The sequence below is a fragment of the Toxorhynchites rutilus genome, chromosome 1, assembly GCF_029784135.1.
Source record: "Toxorhynchites rutilus septentrionalis strain SRP chromosome 1, ASM2978413v1, whole genome shotgun sequence".
Classification (NCBI taxonomy): Eukaryota; Metazoa; Arthropoda; class Insecta; order Diptera; family Culicidae; genus Toxorhynchites; species Toxorhynchites rutilus.
In genome coordinates, this window is record NC_073744.1 from 160,105,491 (window position 1) to 160,126,657 (window position 21,167).

A 21,167-nucleotide genomic window follows, 5' to 3' on the forward strand; every position below is an offset into this window, starting at 1 on the left:
TAACCTACCTTTTCCTGGGGACTTCGGCAGGTCATCTCCAACAAGGAAACGGACGAAACCCTGCTCTGCGTGGCATTTGTGTTCGAGGTGTCGACGTCGGAACACGGCGCCCAGCACCACATCTACCGCCTGGTGAAAGAATAGCATGAAAGCAACGTTCAACTCCACACCGCCCACCACCACCACCAACAGCAGCAGCAGCAGCAGGATCAAAAACAGCAGCATAACGTTGACAGCAGCGGTAGTAGTCTAATGTTAAGTAATCATAGTAGCTACAATAACGGTAACGATAGTAACAATAACAATAACGCTAGCAGTAATCGTAACGATAATAGAGAAGGAGTAACCGGAGGAACTGCCGGTAACGCCGTTGTTGACGATGTGTCACTCGACGACGCGACACTTGTGTTGCGGGTCGATGCCTTGCAACAGCAGCAGCACATGTCACAGCTGGTGGTGGGAGATCCCACGAGCACTACATCCGAGCAGAGCGCGGACGTGTTGCCAGTTCCCCACGAGCAGCATAACTACAACAGTTTGATGGCCGCAGCGGCCGCTGCTGCTGCTGTTGCCGCACGCAAGTCGGTAAAGCAGGAGCTCCTTGGTGGCGGCAATGATTTCGGCGCTGCGGCCCAATCACAGCATGCGACCGGAGCGACATCTTCTGTCGCCATGGGTGGCGAGTGAGCGAAGCTCACTCGGAACGAGTCCCCCCTCCATCCCTTCCCAGCTCTACTATGCTATACAATTTCTTGTAGTGTTTTAACCATTTTGCTTTTCGTTTCACTTCGAGGTTATACTTTTGTTTTTGTAAGCTTAAGTTTAGATAAAAAAAAAAGTGAAAACAAAAACAAAAATCGTGAAACTAAACTTTAAGGAGATGAAAAACAGTGCCTATATTACGAAGAAAAAAAAATTAGAAAAACAAAAGTGAAAACAAGAAAAGTAAACAAAAACTTACGCCTCGAAGATAAAGGAGGAAAAGGAAATCCAAGTAGAGACGACAAAAAAAAACGAAACGGAAATCGAAACTGCAAAATTTATGCCATTTTCACCACGGTTGCTACGTTTTTTTCGAGACATTTTTTTTCGATTTCGGTTTGCTATCTAGCCACCTGTTTCTGTTGGTTAAGTATTAGAGAGGTCCCCGGAAATGGAAACAATAGAAATCGACATCATACGTACACACGAACACATCTGTATTCACACAAACAGCAATGATCTCAGCCATGAACAGAATGTTTGACCCTAAGCTGGTGAGAAGAATCGCGGAACAAGAGCGGCAAATTGTAAATAGCTATAATATACGCTGAGTGTTTGAGTTTTACGCGCTTCCTCACAATCATAAATGATCGGCATGCAGACTTGGACGCGTTTGGATCGGGTTTCTGTAACCATGGTGCAGTTTAGGTGGCCGTACACTGTTTGCCCGGAGGTCAAATATTTGATATTTTTTGACAGATAAGGTTTGATTTGATATTTGTACAAACACTATTTTGTTTGCCACTCTTCAATTTTCAACAGTAGTAAACAATATCAAACACCGAACATGGAAAATATCAACTGAAATATTCAAGGAAACCTAACCATGTACCGACAGGTTCGAAGAACAGACTGAAAAAATATTTTAGGCATCCAATATTTGCTTGTCGTGTTTTGTGTAGAATATATTTGATCAGTACACGTTGACCAAATTTTATCTGTCAAAAAGAGTCAAATATTTGGCTTCGGTCAAACAGTGTATGAGCACCCTTTGGGATGATGAACACGGAAGAGTGTCAAACGTGGATTGTATCCTGCCTATTACGTGGTTAATTTGACTGTTAATCCACCTAGTGATCCCCGATAATTGTTCGATTAATCGATTAATCGAATATTTCCTACAGAAATCGATTATTAATCGAACGAATACTGCGCAACCAAGAATCGAAGCGAACGAATAATTTACGTCGATTAATCGATCCAAACCCAGAGAAAAAAAACGTACGGCCGCTGCAGTTTGATCCTGAAAATCAATCATTGACGCTCCCTTAAACTTTTAAACGAAGCTCAATGCCGTCAACGCGAATTGAACTTCATTTACGAGTTTGGGGGAGCGTGATGGATAATAATTGATTTTCAGGAGGAGTGAACACTTTTTTTATTCCAGATGGCTTTCTAGCAAATAAAAAATATTAGTCTAACTAATTATTTCATTCAGTGTGACGAATAATCGATTGGGGCGAGTAATCGTATCGAATAACAAACTGCTGAAAAGTATTCGATTAGTTGATGAACGATTAATTAAAAAAATCGGGGATCACTAAATCCACCCATCAATATCTTGACAAACAACTGTGCAAACAACAATTTCAGCTTATTCGTTTCAAAAGGGAACATACAGTACTGGACAAAATAAAGTACACAAGTGTGATATTTTCAAAACGTTTTTGATTTTGGTAGAATCTAATGCAGATGGATATTCAAAGTGTTCTAACCAAAGACAGTACTGAAGATGTCCTTTCGGAATATGCTGGATACAGCGACATGAGACCGATACATGAACTTAAAAATTATTATTTTTCAGGTGGACAAAATAAAGTACGCATTACAGTAATTTAACATTCAAACTGATTCGTCTCGGCGTTAGTATTTAGTTTGGCCGCCTTTTGCTTTAATCACGAATTGCAGGCATCGAGGCATAGGTGTGGACGGAGTAAGACGGTCACCCGGTGTATGATGGCTACTCTCTAGATTATTGAGACAATCAACTATTGGACGATCATAATACATTAGTTTGGTGTATTGCATTACACTCAATCATGTATACCCAATTTTTCGTGTGTGTATATGTGAAACGTCATGATAAATAAAAATAAATTTTTCAGATGACGACGGGCAACGATTTGTTATTCTGCTCGCAAGAAATTAAGTGCTTTAGTGGTGAATATGGACATGTCTTATGAAACCAATGTTATAATAGTAAACACACAGATCTGTTAAGTGTGTTTGTATAGAAAACGGTATGTCCAAACATTTCATAGAATTATTGAGATACTTTTGCTTGACTCATAGCGGGGGCAAGATGGCCACTATTGTAAGAGGTGTGATTTACCATAAACTCATCTTTGAACGCGCCTAATTGACGAATTGAATGAGAACAGCACACTACTTGAATTGTTGGTTGAATAACTTAAGGCGCATTCATGATAAATTTGATGTTTTTTTCAGATACCAAATATAATAATTTTCAATTATGATAATTTCGCAAGGTTTGTACATTAAGCACGTTATAGGTAATTCAGGGAAAATAACACCTCCCACTCCTATCACGCTTGATCTAAAATACAACGACCTTGATATGTAGCACAATTTTGCCGAATACAATCATTTTCTATACACCTAAATTCACAAGTCATTTCATGTGGTCATCTCACCCTTAGTGGTGGCCAACTTGACCCGTCATGATTTTAGTAGCACCTTTTTCATACCTTTTTTAATTTATCATATAACATTATGAAATAAAAAGAGAAACTGTTGGAAGTCAACGTGATTGCGGCAAACATCCTAAAGATCGATGTTGACATAATGAAATGTCTCAATTTTGTATACATTGTGTTAAATTGTACTCATTGCTTAGGGTGGCCGTCTTACCCCGTTTTCCCCTACTTTCAACGAGGTTTCTCGTATGTTAGGATTTAATATTTGTCCAGACTTTTTCCAAAGCTTCAAACAGTTTGTCGCGGTTGGTGACATCTCCCTTGTCGACAGTTTGATCCAAAGTGGACCATAAATTTCCTATTGAATTGAATTCCGGGCTTTGTGGTGACCATTTCAATAGTCTAACACGTGGAGTACGGCAGTACACAGTGGTTTCGTGTTGAAAAATGAACTTCTTCTCCAAGCCAACTTTCCGCACCGACTCTTTAAGATTCCCTTTCAAAATGCTGATGTAATAGCCTGCCGTCATTATGCCATCAATTTTCTAAAGATTATCGACACTCGACCAAGCAAAGCATCCCACGCCATGATACTGCCACCTCCGTGGGCAAATTTGAGGCGTTTGATCCTGCAGAAATAGACATCAGCCAAAAATGTATGCTGAGTACAAAGTAAACAAACCTGTTAACGTTTCGAATCAATGGCACTTCCTACTTATTCATACTTTTTGTATATTTTTCGCGTTCCTCCTTCACTTAAATCTGCATTATTCCCCATCTTATCAGATTGAACTGCGCATGATAAAGAAATAATCAAACACATTGTTTTGACGTTTCTTTGTAGGGATGGGAATCTTTTTAGACTTATGAAGGCACTATTATTCTGTGCTGGGAAATAGTACTCTTATTATGTTATTAAGACTGAGTACTTTATTTTGACCAAATGAAAATCGTATGAAGTAGAAATCAAAATAGTGTGAATAACACATGCAATTCTTTGACAAAATTATCACACTAATCATTAGTATAGTTAGACTGGGTAGACTATACACATCGTAGTTGCTCTCCCTGATTGACCTGAACCAGCGAAATTGCACAAAGAACACACTGAATGACGCCTGGGAGAAGTAAATTATTCTCATTGTGCAAATTTCGGTGAATCGAACTTTAAATAGTGAATAACGCCACCGGCCACGTCCTTACAGTCACCAGGGAAAGGGAAGGGACGTTAGTATGACATTCGCCGCCCGTAGGCCAAAACGGTCGCCTCTAAAGCGTGTTTCTGCAGCGATTATCAACTAATGGACAGTTGTTAGTGGGGGAGCTAAGAATCAAGATTCACTATGGTAAGTGATGTGATTAGGAGTTTATCCTGTTCTTTATTTGCATAATAACCATGGATAACAGCTTTTACAACCATCCTCTTTAGAGGCTTTGGACCTTCTGGTTCTCAACAGTTTCAGATTCTTTTTCGGACATGCTACTATAGAGATCCGTCATTCGTAGGTGGAGTGTATTACACCAATCGTTAGTATATCAAAAATACTACAATCTTTCCGTATTTATCGAGTTTATAAACCTGATATTAGAAAAGATACAGGGAGTTCAACATTAAGATAGAGGGTGCGTACTCTATTTTGTCCAGTACTGTGAGAGCAAAACTACCATGCTGAACTTCGTTTTTGAGAGTAAAATAAATGAATTACATGACATGAATAAGAATTTCTGACTCAATCGCTGAAGGCCGATTTGCTTCGATAACATTCAGACAAAAAAGGGCGAATATAAGCTGACAAACTGTGTCAACCGAACCTGGTAGCGAGCATTGACAGTCGACGTGACGCGAACACGTACATTACGTACATTACTGAACATTGGAGAACTGGGACACAGGCTTTTTTTCATCCCATCTGTTTATTTTATTAGGCTCATTTAGCAATTCAGCTGTAACAAAGCCAACTTTGTTCGTATACATCTTTATCTTACGATAATTTTGTTGTATATTACACAGTAGTCATTTAGACGTAAGAGTATTCCTATTCCTATTATCGATCCACATATTGTAAATTACACAATATCGCATTTTTCGGTGCAAGAATTTTCTTATTGCTCGAATGTTCACAGTTGAACCATACACAGCGGTACTGTTGATTTGAGGCTTCCATTGTTGTGTTATTGATAGTACCAACTACCGATGCAGCAGACCGTATGTGAAGTGAGAGGCTAGGATTAGTTCTTCTAATCCACCCCGTCATAATCTCTACGGTCAAATTTTCGATGCCATGTGTGTGGGCAAAACACGTATGACGAGACATTGGCGACCCCATCGAATTCTAACAGTACTTCAACCAGGGCTTGACAATTTCTAAACTAAAAGATTAAAATAACTTTTCTACTTCTTCCTTCCTCTTCAGCCATAGTTATTTTCGATTGCGAGAATCCTCTACTCAGTTGCGTTCTTTTCTGCCATCCTTTCATTTAAAATGCTTTCACTTGACGATTGAAACTAACCAAAAAAAGCCTGTCCACTTTAAATTTCGGACACCAAGATGGTGCCAGTAAAACAAAAAATCACGTAATACAACGAAACCGATTGTTTATTTCAGTAAAATACACTTATATCTAAAACAAGGAAAGCTTACTTCGATGTTAATTACGTTGTCTGTAAAATTCACAAACTTTATTGGGAACATCTGCCATTAGGTTCCGTACAGTATCCTCAAATATGCTGGCGGCGGCGCTGTTCCATCTCCTCTTGAAATCATTAATGCCATTCGCTTTCTTCTTAGTTTCGAATAGTTTTCGCTAAATCAGAGCCCAGTACTTTTCCACTGGGCAAATTTCTGGACAGTTCGGTGGATTTGCTGTTTTTGGCACATTTTGATCTCATGTGCATTATACCATTCCAGGATGGATTTTGCATAGTGACATGAGGCCAAATCTGGTCAAACCAACGCTGGAGAGTCGGGGCTTCTTATGAATGGTAGCAACCGCTTCTGGAGACATTCCTTCTCGTAGACATCTTTGTTGATAGTGCCGGTAGAGACGAAAGATTTGGATTTTCGGCCACAACTGGATATGGCCTGTCAAACCAAGTACTTTTTGGGGCATTCCTTCGCATTGCAGTATAAAAAGCGAGACCCGGAAGCTGTTTGAAGTCTTCGAGAACATAAGTTTCATCGTCCAATCTGGTGCATGAACATTTTTGCCAAAACTGGATGTAGAGCACCTTAGCACGGCTTTTTGCAGTGAAATTTTGCTTATCATCACGATTGGGCACCTTTTTCACTTTGTACGCCTTCAGTCTCGATCTACCGGTCTACTGGGATTTTATATACTCTAAGCTTGATTTCGTTCAGTTTTGAATTTAAAAAAAACTCAAAAAAGCGCTCATGAAAACGTTTTTAATGCATCCGGTGTTGCCCGACAGATTACCGCATAGTTTAAGTAGGAGTACGTTACTGTATTTGATGCGTGTTGATTTTGAATATCTTTCAACGGAATACGCCGTCTTGCGGTCTACTCAAATGTATGGGTATTAGAAGCGCTATTATATGCTAACTTATATTGCCCTGAATTGTCAGGAAGTGTTTAAATCACTTGGGGCAATAATTTCACAAACTCATCGAGAAATAGCTAAGCAATGGGTGCTGAAATTGGACAGTTTTTGTGACGCGACTGATATTTAGCTTATCAATTTGTACCCTCATGTTCCTGAAAAACGTGAATTTCTCTTTTCAGAGTTGCCATCCTATCGCAGTGTAGATGCGATACGGACAACACGGAAAACAAAGCTCCGACTAACTACACAGTGAATCTTCCAGAAATGTATGACGAGTTGAAATTGCGCGAGTGTAATCCCCAAATTGAGGACCGTATCGTTGATTCAGGGTACACTTAAAGCATGACCTTTCTTCAAATTTTGTTTTTATATTTCAGTTCTGATAACAAATTAACATTTCTTAGGAATACAATTATCATAAATAAAACAAAAACTACTTCTTTATGTACCTCATTAGAGTCTGGACAACCCAGCAAACATTAAATCGTATAACTTCGCACATGCCAAACCACATATGAATTCGTATGCAATCACAATCGTATGAAATATCGACAAAACTATACATCATGTGTATCCAAAATCGTATAAAATGTAGAAACTCGATTTTATATATCATTAATGGATTGAGTCATATATTGAGCATCGTGATATCGCTATATGCAGTATAATAAACATATATCTCATACATTTTATGTGACATTGTCGGGTCAAGTCGCATATCGGTATAACAAACATCGTAATATCGTTATACACCGCTTTGTATACGTATGTAATATAACATAATACGCATCATATACCTGTGTCTTGGATGTATGTATATCGCCTCCAATTGTGGCATTTTAAACGATTTAATGTTTGCTGGGAACTGTCTCGACGATGTTTCTACTTTGTGAACTGCCCTTTTCCATCTTCCGCAGTCGTCTTTTCATCAAATTTCAAATTCCATGCATGCTACGGAACGTAAACAAATAGAATCGCGTAGTCGGTCTGGGGAGTAACTGTCAAAAAAGTACACACCAAACTGACAATGAGGTTGCACCTATTCTGGGAGCCATTGTAGTTTAAACAATTTCGTTGTATAGATAATTTTAACCGCGTCGCTAAACAATGTCTGACAAACAAATGTAGAAAAAACGGATACAAGAGGAACAAACAAGACAACCTCTATGTATCAAGCGTTGTATCATTGTGCACTTTTTTGCCGATGACTGGATGTCTATTTGTCACATTATATACATCAGTTATTCTAACAATAATGCAAAATTATATGTAATGGGCACAAATTATTATTCAAAACATTGCTCATCTCTAGATACACCATTTTGCCATTTTTCTGACAGAGCTCAAATATCGTGAATGTTTGGCTCAAGCGACGACGCAGAAACATGACCGGGTATTCCCCATGACTTTCTTCTTCTTGGGGTGCTACTATGAATCGTTTTTACATCATTCGTGACGACACAACAACGACGCTTAAGGTGAAGGTGGAAGCAAGCCTTTGTAGTAGTATAGGTAAAACCACGTGTAAAAATGGGGTAATAGTGTTTGTGAGAGAAGAGCAATTAGTTTAGTTTGTTTTGATCTTTGTACGTAAATAGATCAATTCACTTATCAGACTGTGTGGCGCTTCACTGACACGAGTTTTAGAATACATTTGAAGAAAAAATAACAATTCAATACTGAAGACACCCATACCTCGCTTTACGGCCTAGATACGTTCCTGGGCCGCTAAGAAAAAAGTCGTATAACGAATCAATGATTCCAATACAAATTCATACAAACTCTATCGGATCGGTTCCAAGCTTGTTCAACGAAAATCCGTATAAAGAGCGGCTGTATAGCAAGGTTTGGGTGTGTAAATATATATAGAAGATGTATTTGCATATGAAGTAAAATTCTGAGCGTAACATGAGCAAATTTATAACACAAACGAATTGTTATCAACAAGTTCTTCCGCACAGTAACTCGATTTTGATAATTCCTCAATATTTTCCTTCGTTGGTCGTGTTATTTTCACATACTCACGTTGGAGAGCCGTAACCCTTCTCTTCGTTGACCGTGGCATTTTGGTTGAATGTAATACTTTTCCGTTTCCGTTTTCCGTTTTTCCGCATAGGCAGCCGTGGCAGTGTTCCGAGCTCTGCAATACAATTTTCTCAACCAATGTTCAAGTTACTGAAACTTACATTATTGTCCCATTGAACGTAAAAATAGTAATTGTATTGATATCAACACAATTTTATGTTATTGATTTTCATGACATGGAACGCTATGACTCAGGAATAACATTTTTATCGTTTGACACTTTCACGCTCCAGTTCCAACTGCAACCATTAGTTATCCAGAAGTCCTGAGGATGATTTGATCGCAAAAATGATGCAATAATAAGCTGATATCCCGGCATTGACATTTTTTACCTTCTATTTCTCCGTTCAACATCCACCCATATACCCTGAGACAATCGATTTTCTTTTTGCCAATAAAAGAAGGAAAGAGAAAAGCAGCTTTCTAATAAAGAACCTATTTTCGTCCACGAATCCTAGTTTATTTTTTTTATAAATCGCCGCTGTTTTTTATACATATACTTGTAAACTATTTTAGACTACGTTAGTTAGCATTAGCATAAGCAGCACGAGCGAGCATATTAGTCTTAGCACCAGAGAAAGAGAGATTTTCTTTTTGCCCTCGCCCTCGCCCCGTCCCACCGAGGTCGAGGGGATTTATTTTTAGTAGGCGGGCAGACCCACAACCGTGCAACAACCGCGCCCCTCGTGTCTTTCAGCAGCTTTTGGCAGCGCCCGCAGCAGCATATAAGAAGCAATCCTGTTGTGGCGACATCTCTTGGCAGCGTTCGTGTGCAATAAGCCGGCTGGCAGCAGGGTTGCTAGCTCTATTTACTATTTATTCCCCGAGAGGGAGAAAAAAAAAGATGGGGAGAACGCAAAAGTGAGAAACGCTTTAATTATAATGATATTCGGTTTATTCCCGAGCGCGAAGGCCCCAAACAAAACGTACTTTAAATTCCCAAAACGCCATTCTTATTTTGTGTTTGTTTATGAAACAAACAAGCTTCCTTGTGTTTCTTCTTTTTTTTCTGCTTGTATCAGGGGAAAATGCTGCGAAACGCAAACGCAAACGGATTGAAATTTGACGAGTCTCAAAAATGCACACTAAACTAATAACGATGATGATGATGATCAAGAAGAAAGAAGAACACTTTGTACAAAACTAAAACAAGAAATCGTGAGAAGAGTTTATTTTTAAAAGAATTAAACAAAATGCCAATACTTAGCGTGTAATGAAAACAAAAAAAGAGAAAATTTAAAACGCAGAAAACACAAAGAGAGGTCACGAAAACAAAAATAAAACGATTAGTGTGATTGAAGCGGAGAGCGAGGAAAAACTTTGATTTCTTACTTTTTATTCAGTTTATTTATTTTAAATCTTAACCAGTAGCTCCTAGAGAAAGCGAAAGAGAGATTCTTTGTTGTCTCGCTCCGTCCCCTCCCAGCCGCTCGCTCGGTTCGGGAGGCGGGGCGAAAATGTGACGCCCAAACAGCAGCGAACAGATATTATTATACCTTGACGTGCGGAGAAGAGAGAGGGTACTTTTTATTTTGCTTATTTTTCGAACTAGTTACAATCTGAGTTTTTTTTAAATATCAAAAGATAATACTTTTAAAGAAATAATTCATTTTGATCTCTTAGTTAGTCAAATGCATTATTATAAAAAAAAACACAAGCAGCAGAAAGGTTTTGTAACAATCGGGAGGAAACAACCTTCCTTCGTTCGTACTATAATTAAACAATCTGTAAAACACAAGAGAGAGATAAGAAAAACCCAATGTAATCGAGACAAATAATCACGCAAACATTTCAAGTACGCATGGTGAGATATAGAGAGAGAGAAAAAGGACGATATACGCACCGTTATCATCCAAAACATTAACAAATCGAAACTAAATGAGCTTCATCTTCTGTGAAGAATGAGGTCCCAGAGGGCAAAAGAAACCAGATGAAACGAGACAGAGAAAAAACACATACATACACACAGAAGAAAACCAGAAATTAAAAAAAATCTAACAAACATTGTAAATAGTGGAAAAGTTGTGAAAATTTTCAGACAAAAATTGGAAGTAAAATGTTCATTTAGTTAAGACGAGAGAAGGGGGGAGAAATTAAGGAAACTTTTTAGCTAATGTGTAAGCATAATCTATGGAAACATATTTTTCGTTTTCTTGTTTCTCATCTAAGATTTTTTACGAAAACAAACAAAAAAAACAATATAAAAAGCGTTAATGTGTACATTCTGTAATGCCTGTTTCTCCAGAAGCAAAAAAAAACCAAACTGTATGACACTTCAAATAAACGCGCGGTTCAGTTTGAATGAAATTCATAATGTAATAAGTATGTAAGCAGCAAATAAAAACAAAACATGCAAAACATGGTTAAGTTTAAACAGTTCCACAAATAAACACAGCAAACACGCAAGCGCGCAGACCAATGAAATTTAGTTTTTTCTTGCTATTTCAAAACAACAGGTCACAAAACAGTTTCTCGCACGGTTATAGAGTGAATGATTAAGCAGGTTCGGATTTGCCTTCCGTCGAAACGTAAATTGAACATTGGTGACAGCGCGAGAGAAACAAACAAGGAAAACAATCCAATCAAAACATTGAAACAGAAAAATAAAAACAAAAATGCGCAGGAAAACAAAATACTAGAAGGAGACACAAAATAATGGACAGAAACAAGACGAATGAAACAAATCATAAATAATTAGCTATCTAAGTAAAACAATTGACGATGAAGATAATGGTGAACAGGCGCAGTGAAGATGAGAAACTGAACCGATTCACCACTGTCCCCGACGATATTGGTAATAATGATGATGATGAGATAACTGAGTTGAATAAACTGATGAAAAATTCTTGAAAAAAATACAAACCGCGGGTAGGATAACCAGCTAAAATGTATTCGAAATCCGACAGGACATCCGTTAGAGGTGTCTAGAAATTGTTCAATCCAATTCCTCATCCATATCCAGATCCTTTAGCGCTTCCCGTAGTGTCTTCGGAAAAATTGCAGTTCCAGAGAGAACGACTGGAATAATTCCAGGGGCCTCCCTCAGCCCCCACATTTCCTTCAGTTCTCTGGCCAAATTTTATGACTGTTGATCACATTAGTCACAAGTTGCTGCGTTAGTGTTAGTGTAACTCTCTGTAGTGCCGATTTAGTAAGATGCATTACGGCCTTCCTGCATGGTTTTCTCGTCCTACTAAAGCCTGTCCACGTTAAATTTTGGACACTTTTCTTTCAGTGTAGTTTATGAAATATTTCACTTACATGACAGCTGAAACCCTCCCTTTTATTTCGATGTCCAACATGTTTACATTCTTCTTCAATTTGGTAAAATGGCGTCAAATCAAGTGGAAGTACGCAAACGCATTTTGCGCGAACGGCAGTAAAATCCAACACTGTCGGTACGCGATCTCGCCAAAAATCTAAAACTGCCAAAGAGTACCGTGTTTAGTGTGTGCAAATCGTTTGACCAGCACTTAACTGTGGATCGGAGCGTTGGAAACGGAATAAATCGAAAAGTATGCTCCCGACAGATGGACCGAAAGGTGGTTGCCATTATTGAGAAAACAAATGTGGCTCGAAAGGTTGGAAAATCAAAATCATATGTACAAAAAGTGAAGCAGAGACCGGGACTGAAGGCGTACAAAGTGAAAAAGGTGCCCAATCGTGATGATAAGCAAAATTTCACTGCAAAAAGCTACACCTAGTTTTCCAAAAATGTTCATGCACCATAATGGACGATGAAACTTACGATATCAAAGACTTTAAACAGCTTCCGGGTCTCGCTTTTTACGCTGCAATGCGAAGGAATGCCGTAGCATTCTAAATTCCCCAAAAAGTACTTGGTTTGGCAGGCCATATGCAGTTGTGTCCGAAAATCCAAATCTTTCGTCTCTACCGGCACTATCAATAAAGATGTCTACGAGAAGGAATGTCTCCAGAAGCGGTTGCTACCGTTCATAAGAAGCCACGGCGTTGTTTATGAAATGGTATAATGCACATGAGGTCAAATATGCGCCAAAAACAGCAAATCCACCGAACCGTCCAGAATTTTGCCCAATGGAAAAGTACTGGGCACTTCAGGACACAGCTCAATTCACTCATACTTCTTGTAAGCTGCATCTACCATTCGTATGATCGCTCCTCGTTACTTCTTGATAGAGGTTTGATCTGAGCCGACACAATGTTAAGCCCCTATCCATTAAACCACGCCTTGACCTTCCGGATTTTATGATTTGATGCCAAAATACACAGTTATCACGGTGTTTTTGATGCAGAAACAGAATGAAATTATTCTGAAGTACTTCTTTGCACTTCTGACTGATCATTCGTACTGATGGTAAGCTATCTAAACCAGGCCTGAACGCAACAATAAAGGTCAAATGACCAGTCTCATAAATGAAGATAGTCTTTACCTGACAAATCTCTATTTTCGAGTTGTTTGGTTCACTTGTTGCATATCTTCAGAGAATTATTCGAGCAGTTTTCCTCGATTTCTTTAATTCCAGATTTAACTCGGTGTGATAGATTTCTATAATAGGGCCCATAGAAATCGAGGAAAACAGCTCGATTCGTTACTCTGCTCGAATGTCAGTGGCCGTGCTGAAATATTTTGAAACGAATTTGATATGTTTCACAAAGCACTATAGAAAGGATGCCAAATCTTTTTTTTGAGACATCTGCTACGAAAATTATAAATATCTATATTTCCAAAGGTGTTAACATCGTTATGCTTTGGAGAAAACTGGTATTTCCTCAACGAATGAAGCTTAATAGACGTAATGCATTCATGGATGTGTAATAAAAACGACATCATGGAACAAATTGTTTTACAAAAATATAATATAATTATTAGAAAATGAACTTTTTCATGTATTTTCACAACTGCAATCTATGGAATTCCGTAAGGAGTTACGCATGAATCCCACTTTTCTTGACAAATTTTTTTTTTTTGCATGTATTGGGCCACCACCTGTGGCCCTAAATTCTCGCTTGTTGTGTGCTAGTGTTTTCTTTACCTTTCACCTCATGTCGATCCAAATCTGTAATTTAAAAAAAACCATTATTATTTTGAAAGCTATTTCAACTTTAGCATATGGTATAGAAAGTTTGGTATAGTATAGCAATAAAAAAGAAAATGACTGACAAAAGTAACACGTACTAATGTACGCTAGCAGGAATAAGCAAATTTTAGGTAGGAAATTCGGTTGATAGTAATCCAAAGAATATGATGAAATTTACTTATGAATTTATATGGATCGTAGAAGAAACACTTACTTTCTGCCATTCTGAACCAAGACACATTGATGGTCTCAGTGCATTAAGCTCCTCAACTTTTCCTTAACGGGGATTCTATTTGAACTGCCTCCACAAATACCTCGAGCAATGTTTACCTTCGCTTTCATTGGTTCAACGAGTCGTTCAAACTGGTGCTGATTTGTCTGTCCACTCATTTTCAGCCACTGAAATATGCTCTGGAAGTAAGTTCTGCATTCTAAATTATAACATGATTAATAGAAATGCTGGATCGAACACTTACCTTGTATACACTATTCTGGCAGCACCGTAAAACAAATGCTGATCAAAACAAACGAACATGTGTTGAAAATTGCATATTATTTAGCGTTTCTGAAATGTTTCCCAAAGGAAAATAGCAAGGACGCAAACCAAAACAAAATAATTCTCTGAAGATATGCAAAAAGCGAACCAAACAACTCGAAAATTTCTGACACTTGCATCGATACCTGCTCTAAATTATTTTCAAGCGGTTGTCGGTTCAATGTCGACCGAGCGCCATAAAGTGCTACAAAAGTGCAGGAATCTACCCCCACCATGCACCCGCAAGCAGCACTGCGTATAGTTGCAGCTATCGTGAGTACTTGTACTGAGCCAAACGGCATTACTGCAGAGATTGTTTTCTCTCTCTCTCTCTCTTTCTCTCTAAACTGTCATTCAAAACACAACAGAGATTGGATCGAGAATCAAATTCGTACGTATGGATAGTTTTTATTTTGTACTCATAGAATATGTGTAATCAACTCCTATTTTAATTCCAGAAAAACGTTCAATCTTGTTGAGACAAAATGAGACAAAATTAGGATTCATATATTATAAAATCTTATTGGATGATGAAGGTAACGATGATGTGCATTATTTTTCCGCCTACTTTCCAACCCATGTTTACAGCTCCGGTGAAGTATTGCCGATGAACTCGGGTCATCGCATATCGCTAAAATTAACTTCATCACGGAAATAACTAAGTTGAACGGGTGTAAGTATGACTAGCTTTATTTTTTATATATATGATGTAAATACTATTTTCTTAATTCTATTCCAGAAAAAAACTAAAACCTATTATGGTTGATGCCATTAGAATTAGGTGTTGCTGCTTCCGTTGTAGAGCGCGGGTGTGACGAATGTTTCGATGGAGAAATTTGCAGCTGTCAGGATTTCACTGGTGATGATACAATGACGGATTATATACGAAACGCCAGTAGTGATGATTAACTACCATCTCGATATCAGGAGGAAACCAGTACGAATTCGCAAACTGCACCGAAAAAGAAAACTTTGATGCTGGGAACGGTTGTAATGGACCGGACGGCAATGCTATGGGGGAACATTCCTTTAATTCAAAGTTTATTTCTTTCTTGTTATTACTCAATTTTAGTATCGGGGACCGTTTATCTTTAGATAGCTCACAACAAATAATTCTCAATCCGTATAGCGGATTCTTATACAGTGCTAGAGAAGAAAATAATGTACCAATGTTTTGAATATATAACCTACACAAATATTTGTAAACATTCCCGCTCTAAATTATTTTCGAGTAGTTATCGACACCACGTCGACCGAGCGACGAAAAGTGCTACAAAAGTGATGGAATCCAACCCCGCCTTGTCCCCCGCAGATAGCACTACCTAAAGTTTCAGCCATAATTACTGGAAGATAACTCTAACTGAGTGAAACGGCATCACTGGCGTTTGCTTTTTCTCTTTCACGCTGGACTGTCATTTGAATAAACAAATGAGAGCGGAGCGGACGGGAAATTATTAAAAACAAGTAATTTTCACAATAAACAAGAGTATTCTGTCTTTAACGCCTTTTTGAATTTTAGCTGAATTCTAAACAACATTTGGTTATCCACTCGTGATTTGGTGTCTACGAAATAAAAGGAATAAGGAGACTTGATATTTTTCATGTAATGCTGCCAATGATTGCCGTAACGATACTGCTATTCCGGCTATGTCGCTGTGAAAATGTGCTGCTTTACACCTCGAGCGTCTTGTACGGAACTATGGATACATTCAGGATAAAGAATTAAAGGAAACTATATAATTCAAATAAGGTGGCTTTGGGTTGCGCGTCTTTAATCAGGTATGTATATTTAAGAATATGCTAATGATTGCATTGACAGCATGTTTTTTTCTAGAACAGATTGTCTCTAAGCAACAGTTACACATATTCTTCATATGTGAAAACAAAAAATAGGTTGAATCGGCAACAATCATAAAACAATGGTAACAGCAATCAAATATATTCAATGAAAGGATGGACTAACGTGTATTTTATTTCAGAATATACCGCATTGTTTCTGCCACTTCCTAACTTTCACATTTGAACTGCTTCGTCAGTTGCCGGTGTCACCAATTCAGCGAATGCATTACATGTAATATTTATTTACAAAATTTTTTAGAACCAATTTGTGAATACATTTATATTTCAGTGTGAATTTACCTCGTCTAAATTAGAAAAGCATTACACGAGTATTGGACTGGATGGAATCACTTGGAATAGAATTATGATGGCTCGAAATGTTTTATCAGTATACTGTAAATTCTCGAACCAATACAAACATGAGCTGAGAGGAAATTTACTAATGCTATAACATTTTATTGTATAGTCGTTGATTCTGTAGTATAGTTATGTATATCATAGTATAGTCATATTGCATAGTGATAGTATCAGTATAAATATGTACAAATTAAATTAAAAATAAAATGGTTCAATGTTTATTTACTTTGTTTTCTTATGTTTCACCTTTGTATACAATGTAACGGTACCGGTCGAGCAGTGTTGCAATAGGTCGACGTCGTGCCAGATTGGCACAGTGTTAGCACGTAATTAGATGTCAAATACAAAGGATAGATCGACAAAATTATTGCAAAGTGGCACGATATCGGCACCGTTGTCGACACCATTTTCTGGGACCGATTAGGCACAACAAAGTAGAGTGGGTTTTCATTTTTATATTTTATATGATTTTCTTTAGATCGATTAGAGCTATAATAAGGGACGAGCAGTTTGGCAATCGACCGACTTGGTGCCAGGTTGGTGCCAACGTTGGCTCGTAATTAGTTGTCAAATACGAAGGATAGGTCGATAGAATCATTGCAAAATGGCACGACATTGGCATCGTTGTCGACACCATTTGTTGGGACCAATCTGGCACAATAATGTAGAGTGGGTAGCTATCACTCGCTCGGTGCTATCGAATTGCTCGATTTCTATAGTAGTAAAATAAAGCTAACGAGCAAAATTCTTATCGCTTCGATTTCTATAATAGGGCCCTGTGATTACAAATCAGCAGACTACGTCGGGCGAATGTTTTAGTACAAAACGCAAGCAATGACAGCTGATGAGAAGCAACGCACAACGCAGCATTCTGTTTCCACCTTTAGGCTATAGCTGACACCAATACCAATACACAGAATGCACATGGTGCGCACCTTCACAACGATGAAAAGTTGTGTTCGAATTTTTTGAACACCCTGTATATCTCACAACAAGTTATATCAATTATTTGGGACCGTTGGACAATATGAAGGACAAGAATGAACATATTTTCACTGAAGTCAACGTTTTCTGATTTTTTAAAAGTTTTATCCGACAAAAACTAAAACACGTGGAGCGATGGAATACTTGGAATCGTAATTTTTCACGTGTTGTACGTCAAATCTTCCAATACCGGGGTATCGTTTTCACCTTGGATCAGTTCGAATCATACGCGAACGATCAAGGAATCCGACACTATCTTGAAGCTACCGCGTGTCGTCAGACCAATGGCCAAAAAGAGCAATATGGAATACAGTACTTGTTGCAAGGTTACAATGTTCGTACGCGTTATAACGCAGATGCTTCGGTTTTGATTCGTAGCATCAAACAAGTATCCATGAGAGAACCTTTTCGTCGTAAACTTACATCTATCCAAGTGTCCAATAGATCTTTATTTTATTTTATATTTGAAATATATTTTCGATCGTATGAAAATAAAATAATGTGGTCAACATTTTATTTGAAATAATCATTTCTGTAGTGCTTTAATTCCCCGCCAACAGGAAGCTTAAATCCGCACCGCTCTCAAACTCTTCCGGATCCTTCTGGGGCCGAAACAACCGTGCCGACGAAGTCCCAATCAACTTCGCATTATCTCCGTCCAACAACAATGTTGAACCTTCTCTCAAACCCAACACTGGCGCTTCATTCAACTCATGAAACTGCTCGATCCGTTCCTGCCTGGTTTCACCTTTGTGTGTTCCACTCACGTCCGGATCCAGATAGTGTGGATTGATGTTAAACGGAACAAGACCCAAGGCATCGAATGTCGGCGGATATACAATCGGCATATCGTTCGTCGTATGAATGCTTCTGGTGGCAACGTTAGTCCCCGCAGAGCTACCCACATATGGTACCGCCTCTATCAGCACACGGTCCCGAATTGGTTCCACCAATCCATTGTCGTATAGCGACTTGAGCAGTAGGAATGTGTTCCCTCCACCGATATAAATCGCCTGAGCTTCACGCACCGCTTGCACAGGATTGTTGTGAGTGTGAATACCTTCACAGTCGAAACCCCACCGTTTGAGAACCGTGCCAACCTTTTCCGTGTAACCGGCGTGATTGGATAGAGCGTAAGGAATGAACAGTACTTTGCTGACATTGTTTCTAGAGATAAATTTATAAACGTGTATGATCAGTTATTCATCGAAAACGCTAAACCCACTTCTTAAAGTAAGCACTGATGTCTTTCTCTGCGTGTTGTAAGTACTCGTAACCGTGAACGGCCGAAGAGGACATCAGGAAAAGCTGTCGTTTGCCCATTTTGAGGAGAGCGCTCATTGAATGATTGCTGCCTGGGAAAGATAAGACAAAAGTCAGGGTCACAATAAACTTATAACGCATTCTAACAATAATCCGATCTAGATGTGGTCGAAATGCAACTAGGAATGGTTCGTTTTCCGGATAGGAACTAAGGGAAGTAGGTCTCACAATTGACATGAATTGCCTAACAAATGAAGTGGGCTGGAATAGTTATTCTTCTGTGACACGTGCTAGAAGCTATTCAGCTTCTATAAATAGTTATATCCCTTAATAAACTAACGTACCGTATAACGTTGAACAATGGAATACTACTTCATATCGTTATAATAAAAATCAAATTCCGAAGTTCCCCATGAATACATACTTGGATCTAATATGTTAATTTCCTTGTTACAATTTTTTATTATTCTGCACTTACCCAGTCGAAATTCTTTTTTCACTGATGTGATGAATGCGACAAGTTATACCCAACAGGCAATTTGCCTTCAAATGATTACGCCTTATCCTACTCTTTATTGTTCATTATCAGTCTACTGTCAGACTCCGTACTGCCGTAATTCTCAGTTTTGATAACGGTCAATGGTTGCAAGTTTATTTCTGGATGAATGCACGATACAATCACAGGGAATTCATAAAATCAATGATCAACAATTCGAAATTGACAGCAAAAAGATAAATGTAAACAAATAGCTGTGAGTTTCAATGAAAATGCTGTCACTACAGTTTCATACACTCAGAATTGAACGAAGATCACTTCTGAAAGAAATTTTGCTATTTTGTTTTCGACGCGAGGAAATTGTAGCCACCAGTCTTCCGAAAAACACTTACACATGTCCACGCGATGTGAAAATTTCATGTTTTTGTTTGAATTCGAACATGATTTTCGCTAGTGTTGAATGTCTATCCCAAACACGAACAATGATACACAAACTTAAACATGGGAAAACAAACACGATGTTTATAATTCAAGAACATCATGTACAAACATATTACCCGATGTCGCAGTATTCATTGCTTTCGTTTCGTTTCATTTCATACACGGAAAGAAATTATTCATCCCAAAACATTTCTTCGTAGAATACTTTTTCACAGAGACGAACTTGAAATTTAGTTCGCATTTCAAAAATTGCACGAACTAAGAGGCTATAAGTTCATGCACCAAAATATATATTTTTATTAAGGCTCATATGGCGTCAGTCTAACGGGGCCGGGAGTTCAATATTTTGACAATGTTTGCTTACAACTATGTTAGTAATATGTAACCGATTACTCGCGGTTGGCTCGAGGTTAGTATTACAAGTGTTCTTATAATTGGGATGTTGCAGTCTTCAGTGCTCTGTACGTGTGCCCGACATGGGATACTTCCTATTGGGATGCAGCTGACCGTTAATCTGCAACGCCCCCCTAGTCTGCACCCCATATCTAGCGTGGTGCGTCTTTTTCGACTCGAGGAATCCAGGACAGAATGATCACTAGCCGGCGCAATCATCAGCTCGTGTAGAGTTGTCATGAACGGTACAACCATTGGCTCTTGTTGAATCATCAGTGGTCCTTCGGTCCGTGTTCTGTAAAGAGTGTGTGTGTGTATTGCCGCGACTAAGTAAAAGTTTATAGATCGTTCATGCACATTTTGCAAGTCTGATTAAATAATCCTTGGTTTCGTACAAAGAAAACATTCTCTGAATAGAAAGAAGCTTTCTATTTTTTTTTGCGTGCATGTTGGCTATTAAAGTCTGGGGAGCCGACTGCATAGCGGGCGACGTCGTATAAATGCTGACCAAAAAAATAAATGCCCAAAAATTAGTTTTAGATGCAATCTTCAGCGGCATACAGCAGAACCAGCAGAGAAATTTCAGCGGCTAAAACACACCATTAATTTCTCGATGTTATCACAAACTGAAAAAACTAAAAGCTAAACTTACACTGCACTACATATGCTATGTGTGCATGCGATTGCATCATCCTTTCTTCTCCTCTTCTCCGCTCGTTTTATAGCTCGGGTC

General features: G+C 38.5%; 2 protein-coding genes and 2 long non-coding RNA genes across 9 annotated transcripts in view; 2 read left to right on the top strand and 2 right to left on the bottom strand.

Annotated features, from left to right (window-relative positions):
- Positions 1 to 11,922, top strand: part of LOC129763161 (protein scalloped) — a 441,519-nt gene extending 429,597 nt beyond the window's left edge. For all 3 annotated transcript variants that reach the window (XM_055761969.1, XM_055761971.1, XM_055761970.1), the window contains one exon: positions 31 to 11,922. In XM_055761969.1, the coding sequence (XP_055617944.1) occupies positions 31 to 144 (114 nt within the window). In that variant the 3' untranslated portion in view covers positions 145 to 11,922. The remainder of the gene's footprint in view (positions 1 to 30) is intronic.
- LOC129763166 (uncharacterized) lies at positions 10,523 to 15,869 on the bottom strand. The gene is made up of 3 exons (XR_008740817.1): positions 14,603 to 15,869; positions 14,341 to 14,537; positions 10,523 to 14,105 (listed from the first exon to the last, which is right to left on the bottom strand). It is a non-coding gene; the product is annotated as an uncharacterized LOC129763166 (long non-coding RNA).
- Positions 14,763 to 17,078, top strand: LOC129763165 (uncharacterized). 4 transcript variants are annotated; one of them, XR_008740814.1, is made up of 8 exons: positions 14,763 to 15,052; positions 15,120 to 15,197; positions 15,250 to 15,338; positions 15,401 to 16,125; positions 16,181 to 16,440; positions 16,496 to 16,583; positions 16,641 to 16,732; positions 16,790 to 17,078. It is a non-coding gene; the product is annotated as an uncharacterized LOC129763165 (long non-coding RNA). The 4 variants fall into 4 exon arrangements; XR_008740813.1 differs by having other exon boundaries at positions 14,768 to 15,052; positions 15,250 to 15,334; XR_008740815.1 differs by having other exon boundaries at positions 14,768 to 15,052; positions 15,250 to 15,334; positions 16,501 to 16,583.
- Positions 16,202 to 19,831, bottom strand: LOC129763163 (probable alpha-aspartyl dipeptidase). The gene is made up of 3 exons (XM_055761974.1): positions 19,583 to 19,831; positions 19,067 to 19,196; positions 16,202 to 19,008 (listed from the first exon to the last, which is right to left on the bottom strand). The coding sequence occupies exons 2-3, from the start codon at positions 19,180 to 19,182 to the stop codon at positions 18,384 to 18,386; spliced, it is 741 nt and encodes a 246-aa protein (XP_055617949.1). The 5' UTR covers positions 19,183 to 19,196; positions 19,583 to 19,831; the 3' UTR covers positions 16,202 to 18,383.
- Between the last annotated feature and the right edge of the window lie 1,336 nt (positions 19,832 to 21,167).

Excerpts from the sequence above, each read along its gene's own strand:
- LOC129763163 (XM_055761974.1), bottom strand. The coding sequence starts at position 19,182 with ATGAGCGCTCTCCTCAAAATGGGCAAACGACAGCTTTTCCTGATGTCC. Across the intron at positions 19,009-19,066 it reads ATCAGTGCTTACTTTAAGAA|AAACAATGTCAGCAAAGTAC; the intron begins GTGGGTTTAGCG and ends ATTTATCTCTAG.